The 18,133-nt window shown below is 51.7% G+C and overlaps 2 protein-coding genes across 2 annotated transcripts in view; one reads left to right on the plus strand and one right to left on the minus strand.

Moving 5' to 3' along the window:
- LOC109898761 (protein unc-13 homolog A) overlaps positions 1-3,977 on the plus strand; it is an 82,877-nt gene extending 78,900 nt beyond the window's left edge. The window contains exons 40-42 of the mRNA XM_031832851.1: positions 663-755; positions 921-1,080; positions 1,282-3,977. Of these exons, the coding sequence (XP_031688711.1) occupies positions 663-755; positions 921-1,080; positions 1,282-1,570 (542 nt within the window). The 3' untranslated portion in view covers positions 1,571-3,977. The remainder of the gene's footprint in view (positions 1-662; positions 756-920; positions 1,081-1,281) is intronic.
- Positions 3,978-13,390: 9,413 nt separating this feature from the next.
- LOC109898762 (unconventional myosin-Vb-like) lies at positions 13,391-16,315 on the minus strand. The gene is made up of 2 exons (XM_031833238.1): positions 15,068-16,315; positions 13,391-14,173 (listed from the first exon to the last, which is right to left on the minus strand). Exons 1-2 carry the CDS (start codon positions 15,347-15,349, stop codon positions 14,150-14,152), a joined length of 306 nt encoding a protein of 101 aa, XP_031689098.1. The 5' UTR covers positions 15,350-16,315; the 3' UTR covers positions 13,391-14,149.
- Positions 16,316-18,133: the final 1,818 nt, after the last annotated feature.

Genomic DNA, 18,133 nt, shown 5'->3' on the forward strand with positions numbered 1-18,133 from the left:
CACCCTGCCTCAGTATAAATGTGACTGGGCTGCTGGACTGCTCCCACAGCAAGGTCCCTCTAGTTGCCATGCTTGCTCTGTGTAAAGGGTTCGGCAAGGAATGGGCTTGTCCATCTGACTGGATCCATCTCAGCATGTTACTTGCCTACTCTGCTCTGCCCTGCAGCAGTAGAGGAGGCCTGTGAAAACCCTCTCCTCTCTCACTACCAGTCTCCTCTGACCTGCCTCCCACTACCATCACCGCTGCATCCTAACTGAAAGGCTCATACCCCCTGGGGCTGGGCAGGCAGAGTCACAGGGCAGCCATGAGTGGTTACATGAAATTATCCAAAGAACTTTAATAACATCAGATGCTTCTCATATTTAGTTTGCCTGGAACTGTTAACTGAAAAGTTCTTTACAACCCCAAACCCCCCCTGCATTCTCTGATTGTCCCCTCATACAAGCCTATTTCTCTCAAGCCATATGAAATATGTTGTTTTTTCACCCTCAGACAGTTACATCTGCCAGACTTAAGCATACAGCCTATCATGACTGTATTGTACAGAGGGAGTATGGGCTGAAGGGAAGATATTCTGGCTATAGTGTTGGCCTGCCTACAGCAGTGAAAGAGGCCCCACTCTGGGCCACAAAGGAGTGACTTGTGCCCCTGTCCCTGTCAGGCTCTGGTGTGGACGACGCCGTGGGAGAGGTGTCTATCCATGTGGAGATCTTCACCCACCCCAACACTGGAGAGCACAAGGTCACCGTCAAAGGTCCGTGTCCAGTCAATTCTGTCAGATCTTTCATTTTACCATGTCTTAAAAATTGTTGTCAGAAGGTTACTCATATCACAGAAAATGTCTGTTTGGCTTTGTTGGACGGGGTGTGTTAAAACCTTGTTGATAAATTACCTCCCGTATCTATTCACTCTGTCTCAGTGGTGGCAGCCAATGACCTGAGGTGGCAGACCACAGGGGTGTTCCGTCCCTTCGTTGAGATCTACATCATTGGTCCTCATCTAGCTGACAAGAAGAGGAAGTACACCACCAAATCCAAGAACAACAGCTACGCCCCCAAATACAACGAAACGTTCACATAGTGAGTATTACAGTCTGGCCTCAGTGGTACAAAGCATCTTGCGATTTTGGTGGCATCTTATTGGAAGTGACCATGTTGAATATCAAAGAGGGAATCCTGTCAGTTTTTCATCTATTTACCTGATCACACTTCTACATTCCAAAGTGGTGGAATCCGTGTCATTGACTCTAAGCTGTGAGTCTCTGTCTTCTCTCCTTGCAGCGCCCTCAGTAACGAGGTGGGCACAGAGTGTTACGAGCTGCAGGTGTGTGTGAAGGACTACTGCTTCGCCCGGGAGGACCGTACCGTGGGCATAGCCGTAATGCAGTTGAAGGACATGTCTTCTCGGGGCAGCGTAGCGTGCTGGCTCCCCCTGGGGAAGAGGGTCCACATGGACGAGACGGGCCTCACCGTCCTCCGCATCCTGTCCCAGCGCAACAACGACGACGTGGCAAAGGAGTTCGTCAAGCTCAAGTCAGATCAGCGCTCTCCCGAGGAGGGCCGAGGATGAGAAGTCTTTATTCGCTCAGCGCCATCTACAGGCTAGGAAGTCCTTATGCGGACTGACTGCAAGCCAACTACTGCCCTGATTTTTGAGTGTTGGTGAAGCACATAGAAACAGTTCTTTACTATAGTACTGTTCATACATCTTATTGAAGAGGACATGTGATACCATCTACAGGCATTGTCCTGGTTGTCTTGAAAGCACCAATATCTTTATTATGAATATAATGAATCATGTAATTTTGCATACATATATTGATAAACACAACAAACTCACAAAACAGACCAACTTACTACAACACATTCACACAAAGAGAGTTTAAAGGGATAGTTTGGGATTTGATCTACTTTCCCAGAGTCAGATGAACTCGTAGATACCATTTGTATGTCTCTGTGTCCAGTATGAAGGCAACTAAAGGTAGTTTCGTGAGCCAGTGCTAAATAGCTTAGCACAAAGACTTGAATTCCTCGTGTGGAATTAGTCGAGGAGACAGCGCGAAGATTTCACGTCTTTGTGCTAACCTAGCGCTAACACTAGTTAGAAGTGGCTTGCGAAATTACCTCTAACTTCCTTCATACGGGACGCAGAGACATAATGGTATCCGCTAGTTCATCTGACTCTTACGAAGTAGATGAAGGGCTGCATTGCCAAAATCCTGAACTATCCCTTGATAGAGTATATTGTCTTCCTTTATCTCTCCCTCTCTCCATTTCTCATAGCATGGGCCATGTCTATTTGTGCTCTTCCAATCACACATTTGAACTAGATTCTGCCAATATTGACTAGTTCCATGCATAGGTATCTAAATGGTCCTGGAGATCAAGATCTTGTAGCCTTGACCTCTCGTCTATTACTTACTGTATATTACCTGCCCTTTCACTTCCTTTATCTAGACTAGTGCCAATGGATCAATCAATAACGTTATGTCAAGCCCCAAGCACAAGTTAACAGGACCAACTGTGTACAGCAGACCATCAGGCTTTTAGGCCTCATCCATTCCAAAGAGTAAGGTTTACACAGACTGGTTTATGATAGTATTTCTATGTGTTTTGGACCTTTCTTAATTCCCCTGTGGAGTTTTCTATAGGAGAGCAGGCTGGACTAAATATAGATTGAAATGTTTATATATATTATATAGAGATATTATCGGTCAATTTCTGATATATTTAAAGACTATATGAAGACTTTGAACTTGAAAGAGTGTCCCTGTGTGTGTCGCAGTTTATAAGTCTGTTTGTCTACCCTGTTACAGAGCACACTGCCTGAAACCCTCAAATGCCTTGTCCTGTAAAACCTGTTGTCTGTCTTCAGTACAAAGTGAGAGCAACCTGATGACGACAAGCCTCGGAGCACTGTGATTCATCAGTGTGTGTGTTTGAGAGAAAGAAATGAGTGAGTGTGTGTATATACTGTTTATGTGTGTCATATTACACCAGTGACATAATGTAGACACCAGTGTTCCCTGCTTGTGTAAGTGTGTTAATCACAGAAAGCCATTGAGAGGAGAGAACACAATACAGTGGAAGAATGCGTATTCTATAGTATATTTTGTTTCTTTGAGAATTTCCTAAGTGTCTTTGACTTCGGGGAATGAAAGTAAAGCAATTTTGGGAAGGTTTATTGATCGTAAAACATTACGTGTGTGAACAGAGCTCCATTCGTTTGCCTTGGAAAACAGCCACCTCCTCTCTCTCCTTCAACCTCTCTGATCGATATGTGTCAGCGTGGAGGAGAGCATTTAGAGACTAAATACAGATACGTTTCTTACCGCTTGCGTTGCCATAGCAACCGTGTGTCAAATGATGATGTCAGGCCACACGTGACCAACGGTCTCTTTCTTCCCCTCTGCTGGGGCAGGCACACATAACGTAGACATGACCACATTTACCTAAAATGGCCTCTTACCAGGCTGTCTGGTCCTAGCTTTGTGCACACGGGGTCTGTTCACAAGGGCTATAGTACCAGTCCTGCCCACTCCAGTGAGACTTTGCTATAGATGGTGACTGAGATCGCTTTGTGGGAACAGGACCAGTGTCTAGGGCTGTGTATGTGAACACTTGCAGTCTTTTGTTCATGGCGCTCACATTTAGAAGCAGCACATGGAAGGCTATTCAGCACAGGGAACCCTTGGAGGTGTAGTAGCTCATATTGTGACCATGCTGTATCTAGTGCCATTCCAGGACCTCCACCTGAATCCTTTATTATTGATTAATCTGCCTGGAGGAGGTTGAGGCTGCAGAAGAGGAATATATGTATTCCTGTGATGTCATGATTGGCTTATATTATGACTGTGATTGTAATGACAGGTCTCTCTGATCTCCCCCTCCTCTTCCCTCTACTGCCCACTGTACTGCCTCCTCTTCCCTCTACTGCCCACTGTACTGCCTCCTCTTCCCTCTACTGCCCACTGTACTGCCTTCTCTTCCCTCTACAGCCCACTGTACTGCCTCCCTTCCCTCACAGCCCACTGTACTGCCTCCTCTTCCCTCTACTGCCCACTGTACTGCCTCCTCTTCCCTCTACAGCCCACTGTACTGCCTCCTCTTCCCTCTACAGCCCACTGTACTGCCTCCTCTTCCCTCTACAGCCCACTGTACTGCCTCCTCTTCCCTCTACGGCCCACTGTACTGCCTCCTCTTCCCTCTATAGCCCACTGTACTGCCTCCCCTCTACAGCCCACTGTACTGCCTCCTCTTCCCTCTACGGCCCACTGTACTGCCTCCCTTCCCTCTACGGCCCACTGTACTGCCTCCATTCCCTCTACGGCCCACTGTACTGCCTCCCTTCCCTCTACTGCACACTGTACAGCCTCCCTTCCTTCTACAGCCCACTGTACTAACTCCCTTCCCCCTACGGCCCACTGTACTGCCTCCCTTCCCTCTACTGCCCACTGTACTGCCTCCCCTCTAGGGCCCACTGTACTGCCTCCATTCCCTCTACAGCCCACTGTACTGCCTCCCTTCCCTCTACAGCCCACTGTACAGCCTCCCTTCCCTCTACAGCCCACTGTACTAACTCCCTTCCCTCTACAGCCCACTGTACTGCCTCCTCTTCCCTCTACGGCCCACTGTACTAACTCCCTTCCTTCTACAGCCCACTGTACAGCCTCCCTTCCTTCTACAGCCCACTGTACTGCCTCCCTTCCCTCTACAGCCCACTGTACTGCCTCCCTTCCCTCTACAGCCCACTGTACTGCCTCCTCTTCACTCTACGGCCCACTGTACTGCCTCCCTTCCCTCTACGGCCCACTGTACTGCCTCCCTTCCCTCTACGGCCCACTGTACTGCCTCCCTTCCCTCTACGGCCCACTGTACTGCCTCCCTTCCCTCTACGGCCCACTGTACTGCCTCCCTTCCCTCTACGGCCCACTGTACTGCCTCCCTTCTACAGCCCACTGTACTGCCTCCATTCCCTCTACAGCCCACTGTACTGCCTCCATTCCTTCTACAGCCCACTGTACTAACTCCCTTCCCTCTACAGCCCACTGTACTAACTCCCTTCTACAGCCCACTGTACTAACTTCCTTCTACAGCCACTGTACTGCCTCCCTTCTACAGCCCACTGTACTGCCTCCCTTCTACAGCCCACTGTACAGCCTCCCTTCTACTGCCCACTGTACTGCCTCCCTTCTACAGCCCACTGTACAGCCTCCCTTCTACTGCCCACTGTACTGCCTCCCTTCTACAGCCCACTGTACTGCCTCCCTTCTACAGCCCACTGTACTGCCTCCTCTTCCCTCTACGGCCCACTGTACTGCCTCCCTTCCCTCTACGGCCCACTGTACTGCCTCCATTCCCTCTACGGCCCACTGTACTGCCTCCCTTCCCTCTACTGCACACTGTACAGCCTCCCTTCCTTCTACAGCCCACTGTACTAACTCCCTTCCCCCTACGGCCCACTGTACTGCCTCCCTTCCCTCTACTGCCCACTGTACTGCCTCCCCTCTAGGGCCCACTGTACTGCCTCCATTCCCTCTACAGCCCACTGTACTGCCTCCCTTCCCTCTACAGCCCACTGTACAGCCTCCCTTCCCTCTACAGCCCACTGTACTAACTCCCTTCCCTCTACAGCCCACTGTACTGCCTCCTCTTCCCTCTACGGCCCACTGTACTAACTCCCTTCCTTCTACAGCCCACTGTACAGCCTCCCTTCCTTCTACAGCCCACTGTACTGCCTCCCTTCCCTCTACAGCCCACTGTACTGCCTCCCTTCCCTCTACAGCCCACTGTACTGCCTCCTCTTCACTCTACGGCCCACTGTACTGCCTCCCTTCCCTCTACGGCCCACTGTACTGCCTCCCTTCCCTCTACGGCCCACTGTACTGCCTCCCTTCCCTCTACGGCCCACTGTACTGCCTCCCTTCCCTCTACGGCCCACTGTACTGCCTCCCTTCCCTCTACGGCCCACTGTACTGCCTCCCTTCTACAGCCCACTGTACTGCCTCCATTCCCTCTACAGCCCACTGTACTGCCTCCATTCCTTCTACAGCCCACTGTACTAACTCCCTTCCCTCTACAGCCCACTGTACTAACTCCCTTCTACAGCCCACTGTACTAACTCCCTTCTACAGCCCACTGTACTGCCTCCCTTCTACAGCCCACTGTACTGCCTCCCTTCTACAGCCCACTGTACAGCCTCCCTTCTACTGCCCACTGTACTGCCTCCCTTCTACAGCCCACTGTACAGCCTCCCTTCTACTGCCCACTGTACTGCCTCCCTTCTACAGCCCACTGTACTGCCTCCCTTCTACAGCCCACTGTACTGCCTCCCTTCTACAGCCCACTGTACAGCCTCCCTTCTACTGCCCACTGTACTGCCTCCCTTCTACAGCCCACTGTACTGCCTCCCTTCTACAGCCCACTGTACTGCCTCCCTTCCTTCTACAGCCCACTGTACTGCCTCCCTTCCTTCTACAGCCCACTGTACTAACTCCCTTCCCTCTACAGCCCACTGTACTAACTCCCTTCCTTCTACAGCCCACTGTACTAACTCCCTTCCCTCTACAGCCCACTGTACTAACTCCCTTCCTTCTACAGCCCACTGTACTGCCTCCATTCCTTCTACAGCCCACTGTACTAACTCCCTTCCTTCTACAGCCCACTGTACTAACTCCCTTCCTTCTACAGCCCACTGTACTGCCTCCCTTCCTTCTACAGCCCACTGTACTAACTCCCTTCCTTCTACAGCCCACTGTACTGCCTCCCTTCTACAGCCCACTGTACTGCCTCCCTTCTACAGCCCACTGTACTGCCTCCATTCCCTCTACAGCCCACTGTACTGCCTCCATTCCCTCTACAGCCCACTGTACTGCCTCCTCTTCCCTCTACGGCCCACTGTACTGCCTCCCCTTCCCTCTACGGCCCACTGTACTGCCTCCCTTCCCTCTACGGCCCACTGTACTGCCTCCCTTCTACAGCCCACTGTACTGCCTCCATTCCCTCTACAGCCCACTGTACTGCCTCCATTCCCTCTACAGCCCACTGTACAGCCTCCCTTCCTTCTACAGCCCACTAACTCCATTTCCTCTACAGCCCACTGTACTGCCTCCCTTCCCTCTACAGCCCACTGTACTGCCTCCCTTCTACAGCCCACTGTACTGCCTCCCTTCCCTCTACGGCCCACTGTACTGCCTCCCTTCCCTCTACAGCCCACTGTACTGCCTCCCTTCCCTCTACAGCCCACTGTACTAACTCCCTTCCCGCTACAGCCCACTGTATTGCCTCCCTTCGTTTAAAAGCCCACTATACTGCCTCCCTTCCTTCTACAGCACACTGTACTGCCTCCCTTCCTTCTACAGCCCACTGTACAGCCTCCCTTCCTTCTACAGCCCACTGTACTGCCTCCCTTCCTCCTACAGCCCACTGTACTGCCTCCCTTCCCTCTACAGCCCACTGTACTGCCTCCTCTTCCCTCTACAGCCCACTGTACTGCCTCCTCTTCCCTCTACAGCCCACTGTACTGCCTCCTCTTCCCTCTATAGCCCACTGTACTGCCTCCCCTCTACAGCCCACTCTACTGCCTCCTCTTCCCTCTACGGCCCACTGTACTGCCTCCCTTCCCTCTACGGCCCACTGTACTGCCTCCATTCCCTCTATGGCCCACTGTACTGCCTCCCTTCCCTCTACTGCCCACTGTACAGCCTCCCTTCCTTCTACAGCCCACTGTACTAACTCCCTTCCCCCTACGGCCCACTGTACTGCCTCCCTTCCCTCTACTGCCCACTGTAATGCCTCCTCTTCCCTCTACGGCCCACTGTACTGCCTCCCCTCTACGGCCCACTGTACTGCCTCCATTCCCTCTACAGCCCACTGTACTGCCTCCCTTCCCTCTACAGCCCACTGTACAGCCTCCCTTCCCTCTACAGCCCACTGTACTAACTCCCTTCCCTCTACAGCCCACTGTACTGCCTCCTCTTCCCTCTACGGCCCACTGTACTAACTCCCTTCCTTCTACAGCCCACTGTACAGCCTCCCTTCCTTCTACAGCCCACTGTACTGCCTCCCTTCCCTCTACAGCCCACTGTACTGCCTCCTCTTCCCTCTACAGCCCACTGTACTGCCTCCTCTTCCCTCTATAGCCCACTGTACTGCCTCCCCTCTATAGCCCACTGTACTGCCTCCCCTCTACAGCCCACTGTACTGCCTCCTCTTCCCTCTACGGCCCACTGTACTGCCTCCCTTCCCTCTACGGCCCACTGTACTGCCTCCATTCCCTCTACGGCCCACTGTACTGCCTCCCTTCCCTCTACGGCCCACTGTACAGCCTCCCTTCCTTCTACAGCCCACTGTACTAACTCCCTTCCCCCTACGGCCCACTGTACTGCCTCCCTTCCCTCTACTGCCCACTGTACTGCCTCCTCTTCCCTCTACTGCCCACTGTACTGCCTCCTCTTCCCTCTACGGCCCACTGTACTGCCTCCATTCCCTCTACAGCCCACTGTACTCCCTCCCTTCCCTCTACGGCCCACTGTACTGCCTCCCTTCTACAGCCCACTGTACTGCCTCCATTCCCTCTACAGCCCACTGTACTGCCTCCCTTCCCTCTACAGCCCACTGTACTGCCTCCTCTTCCCTCTACAGCCCACTGTACTGCCTCCTCTTCCCTCTACAGCCCACTGTACTGCCTCCTCTTTCCTCTAAAGCCCACTGTACTGCCTCCCCTCTACAGCCCACTGTACTGCCTCCTCTTCCCTCTACGGCCCACTGTACTGCCTCCCCTCTAGAGCCCACTGTACTGCCTCCATTCCCTCTACGGCCCACTGTACTGCCTCCCTTCCCTCTACAGCCCACTGTACTGCCTCCCTTCTACAGCCCACTGTACTGCCTCCCTTCCCTCTACGGCCCACTGTACTGCCTCCCTTCCCTCTACAGCCCACTGTACTGCCTCCCTTCTACAGCCCACTGTACTGCCTCCCTTCCTTCTACAGCCCACTGTACTGCCTCCCTTCCTTCTACAGCCCACTGTACTAACTCCCTTCCCTCTACAGCCCACTGTACTAACTCCCTTCCTTCTACAGCCCACTGTACTAACTCCCTTCCCTCTACAGCCCACTGTACTAACTCCCTTCCTTCTACAGCCCACTGTACTGCCTCCCTTCCTTCTACAGCCCACTGTACTAACTCCCTTCCTTCTACAGCCCACTGTACTAACTCCCTTCCTTCTACAGCCCACTGTACTAACTCCCTTCCGTCTACAGCCCACTGTACTGCCTCCCTTCCTTCTACAGCCCACTGTACTAACTCCCTTCCTTCTACAGCCCACTGTACTGCCTCCCTTCTACAGCCCACTGTACTGCCTCCCTTCTACAGCCCACTGTACTGCCTCCATTCCCTCTACAGCCCACTGTACTGCCTCCATTCCCTCTACAGCCCACTGTACTGCCTCCTCTTCCCTCTACGGCCCACTGTACTGCCTCCCCTTCCCTCTACGGCCCACTGTACTGCCTCCTTTCCCTCTACGGCCCACTGTACTGCCTCCCTTCTACAGCCCACTGTACTGCCTCCATTCCCTCTACAGCCCACTGTACTGCCTCCATTCCCTCTACAGCCCACTGTACAGCCTCCCTTCCTTCTACAGCCCACTAACTCCATTTCCTCTACAGCCCACTGTACTGCCTCCCTTCCCTCTACAGCCCACTGTACTGCCTCCCTTCTACAGCCCACTGTACTGCCTCCCTTCCTTCTACAGCCCACTGTACTGCCTCCCTTCCCTCTACAGCCCACTGTACTGCCTCCTCTTCCCTCTACAGCCCACTGTACTGCCTCCTCTTCCCTCTACAGCCCACTGTACTGCCTCCTCTTCCCTCTATAGCCCACTGTACTGCCTCCCCTCTACAGCCCACTGTACTGCCTCCTCTTCCCTCTACGGCCCACTGTACTGCCTCCCTTCCCTCTACGGCCCACTGTACTGCCTCCATTCCCTCTACGGCCCACTGTACTGCCTCCCTTCCCTCTACTGCCCACTGTACAGCCTCCCTTCCTTCTACAGCCCACTGTACTAACTCCCTTCCCCCTACGGCCCACTGTACTGCCTCCCTTCCCTCTACTGCCCACTGTAATGCCTCCTCTTCCCTCTACGGCCCACTGTACTGCCTCCCCTCTACGGCCCACTGTACTGCCTCCATTCCCTCTACAGCCCACTGTACTGCCTCCCTTCCCTCTACAGCCCACTGTACAGCCTCCCTTCCCTCTACAGCCCACTGTACTGCCTCCTCTTCCCTCTACGGCCCACTGTACTAACTCCCTTCCTTCTACAGCCCACTGTACAGCCTCCCTTCCTTCTACAGCCCACTGTACTGCCTCCCTTCCCTCTACAGCCCACTGTACTGCCTCCTCTTCCCTCTACAGCCCACTGTACTGCCTCCTCTTCCCTCTATAGCCCACTGTACTGCCTCCCCTCTATAGCCCACTGTACTGCCTCCCCTCTACAGCCCACTGTACTGCCTCCTCTTCCCTCTACGGCCCACTGTACTGCCTCCCTTCCCTCTACGGCCCACTGTACTGCCTCCATTCCCTCTACGGCCCACTGTACTGCCTCCCTTCCCTCTACGGCCCACTGTACAGCCTCCCTTCCTTCTACAGCCCACTGTACTAACTCCCTTCCCCCTACTGCCCACTGTACTGCCTCCCTTCCCTCTACTGCCCACTGTACTGCCTCCTCTTCCCTCTACTGCCCACTGTACTGCCTCCTCTTCCCTCTACGGCCCACTGTACTGCCTCCATTCCCTCTACAGCCCACTGTACTGCCTCCCTTCCCTCTACGGCCCACTGTACTGCCTCCCTTCTACAGCCCACTGTACTGCCTCCATTCCCTCTACAGCCCACTGTACTGCCTCCCTTCCCTCTACAGCCCACTGTACTGCCTCCTCTTCCCTCTACAGCCCACTGTACTGCCTCCTCTTCCCTCTACAGCCCACTGTACTGCCTCCTCTTTCCTCTAAAGCCCACTGTACTGCCTCCCCTCTACAGCCCACTGTACTGCCTCCTCTTCCCTCTACGGCCCACTGTACTGCCTCCCCTCTACAGCCCACTGTACTGCCTCCATTCCCTCTACGGCCCACTGTACTGCCTCCCTTCCCTCTACAGCCCACTGTACTGCCTCCCTTCTACAGCCCACTGTACTGCCTCCCTTCCCTCTACGGCCCACTGTACTGCCTCCCTTCCCTCTACAGCCCACTGTACTGCCTCCCTTCCCTCTACAGCCCACTGTACTAACTCCCTTCCCGCTACAGCCCACTGTATTGCCTCCCTTCCTTCTACAGCCCACTGTACTGCCTCTCTTCCTTCTACAGCCCACTGTACTGCCTCCCTTCCTTCTACAGCCCACTGTACAGCCTCCCTTCCTTCTACAGCCCACTGTACTGCCTCCCTTCCTTCTACAGCCCACTGTACTGCCTCCCTTCCCTCTACAGCCCACTGTACTGCCTCCTCTTCCCTCTACAGCCCACTGTACTGCCTCCTCTTCCCTCTACAGCCCACTGTACTGCCTCCTCTTCCCTCTATAGCCCACTGTACTGCCTCCCCTCTACAGCCCACTGTACTGCCTCCTCTTCCCTCTACGGCCCACTGTACTGCCTCCCTTCCCTCTACGGCCCACTGTACTGCCTCCATTCCCTCTACGGCCCACTGTACTGCCTCCCTTCCCTCTACTGCCCACTGTACAGCCTCCCTTCCTTCTACAGCCCACTGTACTAACTCCCTTCCCCCTACGGCCCACTGTACTGCCTCCCTTCCCTCTACTGCCCACTGTAATGCCTCCTCTTCCCTCTACGGCCCACTGTACTGCCTCCCCTCTACGGCCCACTGTACTGCCTCCATTCCCTCTACAGCCCACTGTACTGCCTCCCTTCCCTCTACAGCCCACTGTACAGCCTCCCTTCCCTCTACAGCCCACTGTACTAACTCCCTTCCCTCTACAGCCCACTGTACTGCCTCCTCTTCCCTCTACGGCCCACTGTACTAACTCCCTTCCTTCTACAGCCCACTGTACAGCCTCCCTTCCTTCTACAGCCCACTGTACTGCCTCCCTTCCCTCTACAGCCCACTGTACTGCCTCCTCTTCCCTCTACAGCCCACTGTACTGCCTCCTCTTCCCTCTACAGCCCACTGTACTGCCTCCTCTTCCCTCTATAGCCCACTGTACTGCCTCCCCTCTATAGCCCACTGTACTGCCTCCCCTCTACAGCCCACTGTACTGCCTCCTCTTCCCTCTACGGCCCACTGTACTGCCTCCTCTTCCCTAAACAACATGGAGAGCAGTGTCAACAGAATCAGCGTAGAGAGGACCAACAACATACTCGTCATCATGGGTATTGTAAATAGTACTTCTGTACAAGACATATATACACGAGATATATGGAAAATGTATATAGAAATAGTTACACTGAATGAAGTGATAATGCTGCTACTTAGTCACCTAATGAGACAGGAGTCTATAGTCCCTGAATACACAGCCGCACACTGCTGTACTGTAACTGTAGCAATGAATGGCACAATATCTTATTTATTGCTGTTGACAATGATACAAGTATATTCGGTCACTGAGACCATTCTCTTTCAGATGTTTAGTGTCTGTGTGTTGAGGTAAAATAGGAAATCGCACCCTTTCAGGTTTGCATGTATGTAGTACAGACAGGTACGAAGGCATGGTACAGACACGCAGGTACTGTCACTGACACGCCCACATAGGTAGACACGTTGGCCGCGTTCGCGAGCATCAATTGACTGATCTACAGATAATAATGAGTAGCTGATTAGGATGATGATTTGTAGATCAGTCGCCGACTGCAATCTTCGAACACAACCACACAGTGATGCCAGCCCTGTACATAGGACGCAGTGCATGATGGGAAAAAACATGTATTGTGCCAGCACGTGTTATTTGATGTTATATTTGGCAATTGTCTTCTTCGTTTATCTTAATATTATTTAAATATTTTCAGAGGTTTGTGAATATATATATATATATATACAGTGCCTTGCGAAAGTATTCGGCCCCCTTGAACTTTGCGACCTTTTGCCACATTTCAGGCTTCAAACATAAAGATATAAAACTGTATTTTTTTTTTCATGAAGTGGAACGACATTTATTGGATTTTTCAAACTTTTTTAACAAATCAAAAACTGAAAAACTGGGCGTGCAAACTTATTCAGCCCCCTTAAGTTAATACTTTGAAGCGCCACCTTTTGCTGCGATTACAGCTGTAAGTCGCTTTGGGTATGTCTCTATCAGTTTTGCACATCGAGAGACTGACATTTTTTTCCCATTCCTCCTTGCAAAACAGGCACTGTGTATATATATATATATATATATATATATATACTGCTGATGATGTGTGACTGTTACAAAGTACTCGCATGAGAAGATTTTTTTATACTGAAGGTTTCTATTTAGTTTTATTCTGGGTGTTCTTATTGGGGTGTGTATGGGGGGGGTGCAGCATTGCTGTGTTTCTGCTTCCAATAAAATGTTAGAGAAAATCTCTCATTTTCAAAGTGTCCATTTGGATCAGAGTGAGAAACATATGTACACGATTATGTTTACATTTGTATAATTATAATAATGTATTCTGATATCTGGAACATATTACCAATTTCTAAATGTATTAAGCACACATTTCCAATGTACACATAGGTAGGCATTGAGGTAGGTGGGATGCCTCCAATAAGGAAATGTCTAGTAGCAGACAGGCAATACTGTAATCTTAGTACAGATAAGGAAATGTCTGTCAAAAATCAATACTATGAAACAGATAAGAATAGAATCCATATGAGCATTCTAATAGCTCATTGAGTAATATTGTGCTTGTACATGTGCTACTGATAGAAGGAGTAATGCAAAATAAGACAATTACACACACATTACTCACGTATTACTTTGATATACTGTATATCCTGCAGAGAAAAGACTTCTGCAGCAGTACCAAGATTTGTAATCCACAGTGAAAGACCTGTATAACTACTGCTTCCTCTCAGGCCCGTTGCAGGAAACACATCTTAAGGGAGTCTGGGATGTCCAGCTGGTCAGAGCGGATGGTCTGGGGCAGCAGGTAGGGGAACGTGACAGTGAACACACGCTGTACGTCCTTCAGCAACGCTCCTTCAGCAGACCCTGATGGAACAGAGAGGAGATGATGAACGCAACTCAACCACAGTACTGGTAACTACACCACAACCCTAGTGAATTCAGACAGACTTGACAATTTATGACTAGACATATTTCCATTATTGTTGTATGTGTCACGGTACAGTACCTGCACAAAGACAGACAGTTAGCTTAGCCCTGCAAGCGTGTGTTCAGTAGGAAGAAACATTCACGAGGTTGGACATATACTGTATAGAAAGGACACGGTTCTCTAGTAAAGACAATAATGTTCACAGAATAATATTGTTTTTTATTCTATTGAAATAATATCTGCAACACTTTGAACATTTCCCCCTACCAATACCAGCTTAAAAACCACCTGAGCAGTGCAGGTATGAACGAGGGCCTGCGCGTCAGCGTCTTGTCTTCTTGCCCACTTGCAGGAGCTGAGCGGCCTGGATGAGAGGCTCCAACATGGCACAGCTCCCCCTGCCTGCAGCCCACGGCTCCCCCTGCCTGCAGCCCACGGCTCCCCCTGCCTGCAGCCCACGGCTCCCCCTGCCTGCAGCCCACGGCTCCCCCTGCCTGCAGCCCACGGCTCCCCCTGCCTGCAGCCCACGGCTCCCCCTGCCTGCAGCCCACAGCTCCCCCTGCCTGCAGCCCACAGCTCCCCCTGCCTGCAGCCCACGGCTCCGCAGCCACTCCTCCAGCAGACTCACATTATACCTGGCAGAACGCAAGGATGAAACCTTATAGTCTCATCCAATACTTACCTTGTTTCTACACTATACACAAACTGACACCTTTACAAACCAAATCTAGATTATGTTAGATATCCTTTTGCATATCTTTTACTTGAAACTTGTTCCTGCGCAGGCCCTGTGTGTGTATACATGCATGTGTGTGTGTCTGTCCTCTGACCTTATCTGCAGGCCTCCAGCTCCAGCTCCACATGTCCTTGTGCAGCAACAGGCTGTTGAGGGCAGAGGCAGAGAGGAGATGGGTGAGCTGGCTGAAGGCTCCATCAGGGTGGAAGGCAGGGCCTGGCGGAACAGGGCCGTGTGGAGAGCACCCAGCTCCCTCAGCACCGCAGCCATACTGGGGGCCACCCCTGTCCCTGGGGTCAGATCCTGCACGCTTCTTAAAGCCCCTCAGCTTCACCTCCGACCCAGACAGTCCTGGGATCTTCTCACTCTCCAGCATGGCAGCAACTGTGGATGGAGAGAGGGGGGAGGGAGGGAGGGAAGCGGGAGAGCAGGGTGGGGGTAAAGGTGAACATGAGCTATTAATGTTTACATGTTAATACATAATATTAAATGTTAATACATATGAGCTATTGCAGGATGGGAAGAAAAGGTTTAGTTGGCAGAGTTAGTTGGTTGGTTGTTGGCTGAGTTGGTTGGTTGTTGGCTGAGTTGGTTGGTTGTTGGATGATTTTCATATCGTTCTATCATTAGTCAGTCGTACCGATGGTGGGCTGCAGGCGGCTCTCGGAGATGGGCAGGAGCTGCTGATAGTCCTGGATAAAGAGGTCACTCAGAGCACGGTTCAGGTCAATGAGGTAAAAAGTCAGTGAGGTAAAAGGTCAATGGCACCAGATCCACAGCGCCATCCTAGAGATCCTTCACATATACAGCATTTTAATCCTGTGTGTGAGGTGTTCTTCAGCCACAGTGCTGTCATATCCACATCATTACAGTGTTTCCGATAGGAGATAAACATAACGATCGGATAAGAATGGATAAGAGTGTGTGTGTGTGTGTGTGTATACCTTCAGAGCCCCCTTCATGGCATTGACAGCAGCAATGCAGAGGAACCGGGTCTTGTCTTTGGGCAGTGGTGCCCAAAGTTACAGTATCTGCACTGTAATCCACCTGTAATCCACCTCAAGATACCAGACCACTGAAATGTGGCCCTACCTGCTGGTGTGCAGTGGAGGATGGTTCAGAGCAGGTCAGTTTAACCTGCAGCCTCAGGGCCTCCAACTCCGCCTCCTCCTGAGAGTGCTGGCTCCGCAGCTGGCTCTCCAGGAACCTGACAGGTACACACAGACAGGGGGTAGAATCTATCTGCATTAGTTTATTGGTAACAAAATGTAAATATATAAAGGGTGGCAGGTAGCCTAGCGGTTAGAGCGTTGGGCCAGTAACCAAAACATTGCTGGTTCGTATACCCGAGCCGACAAGGTGAAAAATCTGTCGATGTGCACTTAACCCTAATTTTCTCCAGGGGGCCGTACTACTATGACTGACCCTGTAAAACAACACATTTCACCTATCCGGTGTATGTCACAACAAAACATATTTATTGCTGTGAAGGTATTGATCAGGAAACAGGGACTGAACTTGTTGGTCACTCATACAGCATCATAGGCGTGCCCCAGATCTTCTCTTGTCATCTTCCCAGCTGAGCCAGGCCAGCCTCTCTGTGGTGGGGGACGTCACGCTAACCCTGCTCAGCTCCTCTGGAGAGGGGAGGGCAGGAAGGCCGAAGAAGAAAGGTGTGACCGGGAAGGCTGGGAGACCGGAAAAGGGGGACGACAATGGAGACAGAGATGGGGGCTCCAGGATCAGGCTCTGGTTTGAATCTGTCCATCTGTGGCCCTTAGTACGCTGCAGTGGTAACAGAGAAATATACTTGTTTTTTTAGAGAGGTTGAATATTATAGCCTGGGTATCACTCTATAATGCTACATGTATGCCTCACATTGGCACCCAAGCTAGTGGAAAAGGGAGTTGGATATGACTACCTCAGTGAACATGCTCATCTCTCTGAGGTTGTTGTACCTCTGCTCCAGCCTGGTGAACTCTCTGAGCTCTCTGAGCAAGTCCTGGTACTTCCTCTTCATACATACATACATACAAACACACACACACACACATACGATTACAGACAAATGTAGATACACACATTAAATCAGAACATATAGCAATTATGAATACTGCCCTCCTAAGCCTTCCCCTGCTTCAGTAAGCGAGTGCTCAGATCCTCCTTCTCTTTCCCCAAAGAGTCCCTCTCTACCTGCAGGGCAGGGCCTTCACCTACTGTAAACAGAGAAAGAGAGTGACAGTGACCTTAAATACCACTACAAACCATAAGGAATGTTTCTGATCCATTAGGATCAACAATTTCTACCTGTGTGAGTCGTATAATCTCCTGGGCTGCTCTCTCCTCTGCCCCCCCTCTTATCTATCTGCTTCTTTGTGACGGAGGGGCTGGGATGGGACTGCTGGGCCTGGAGCTGTGTCTCTAGCTGGTTCTCCAGTTTAACTAGCGCCCCCCACAGGGCGTCCAGCTCAGAGCTGTGGGCCTTATGCTCCGCCTGGAGGGTCTCTCTCAGAGCACTGCTATCTGATGTGTTATCGTGCCACACAGTCAGTAATTCTGCACTCACCGCCTGGCCAGGGCTCCTCCGGTGTGTCTCTGGATGGTGAGTGTTGCCCAAGTGGGTCTTGATGTATGTCCTGTGGCCCAGCCAGCCTCTGACCCAGCTCTGGATGATTATCCCCACAGCCCTCAGCCTCTCCGCCCTCAGCCTCTCCAGCAGAGCTACCTGCCCCGTCCAGAACACCCTGGTCTTTACAAAGCAGCACTGCTCCGGGTCTGGGATGATCTCCAGCAGGGCCCGCTGGCACGACGGCTGAATCTGTTACTGGGTCTGAACCCCACCCTTGCGCAGCAACACCCGGTACCAGATAAAGAACTCTGCATAGGTCCACCTGGAACCAAGATGTTCGAGTGAGGAGGGAGACAGAGTTTCACAAAGTGAGTACAAATAGTCTGAGACCTTGTGTGTTTTTCATCAACTTAGGTACAGGACAGGTACAATATTAAACATATATTAAATACATAGAGAAACATGAAGGAACACAGAAACTCCTGTCCCAGAGTGCACAGAACAACAGAGTGCACAGAACAACAGAGTGCACAGAACAACAGAGTGCACAGAACAACAGAGTGCACAGAACAACAGAGTGCACAGAACAGC

The sequence above is a fragment of the Oncorhynchus kisutch genome, linkage group LG10 (genome assembly GCF_002021735.2).
Source record: "Oncorhynchus kisutch isolate 150728-3 linkage group LG10, Okis_V2, whole genome shotgun sequence".
In the NCBI taxonomy this organism is placed as follows: Eukaryota; Metazoa; Chordata; class Actinopteri; order Salmoniformes; family Salmonidae; genus Oncorhynchus; species Oncorhynchus kisutch.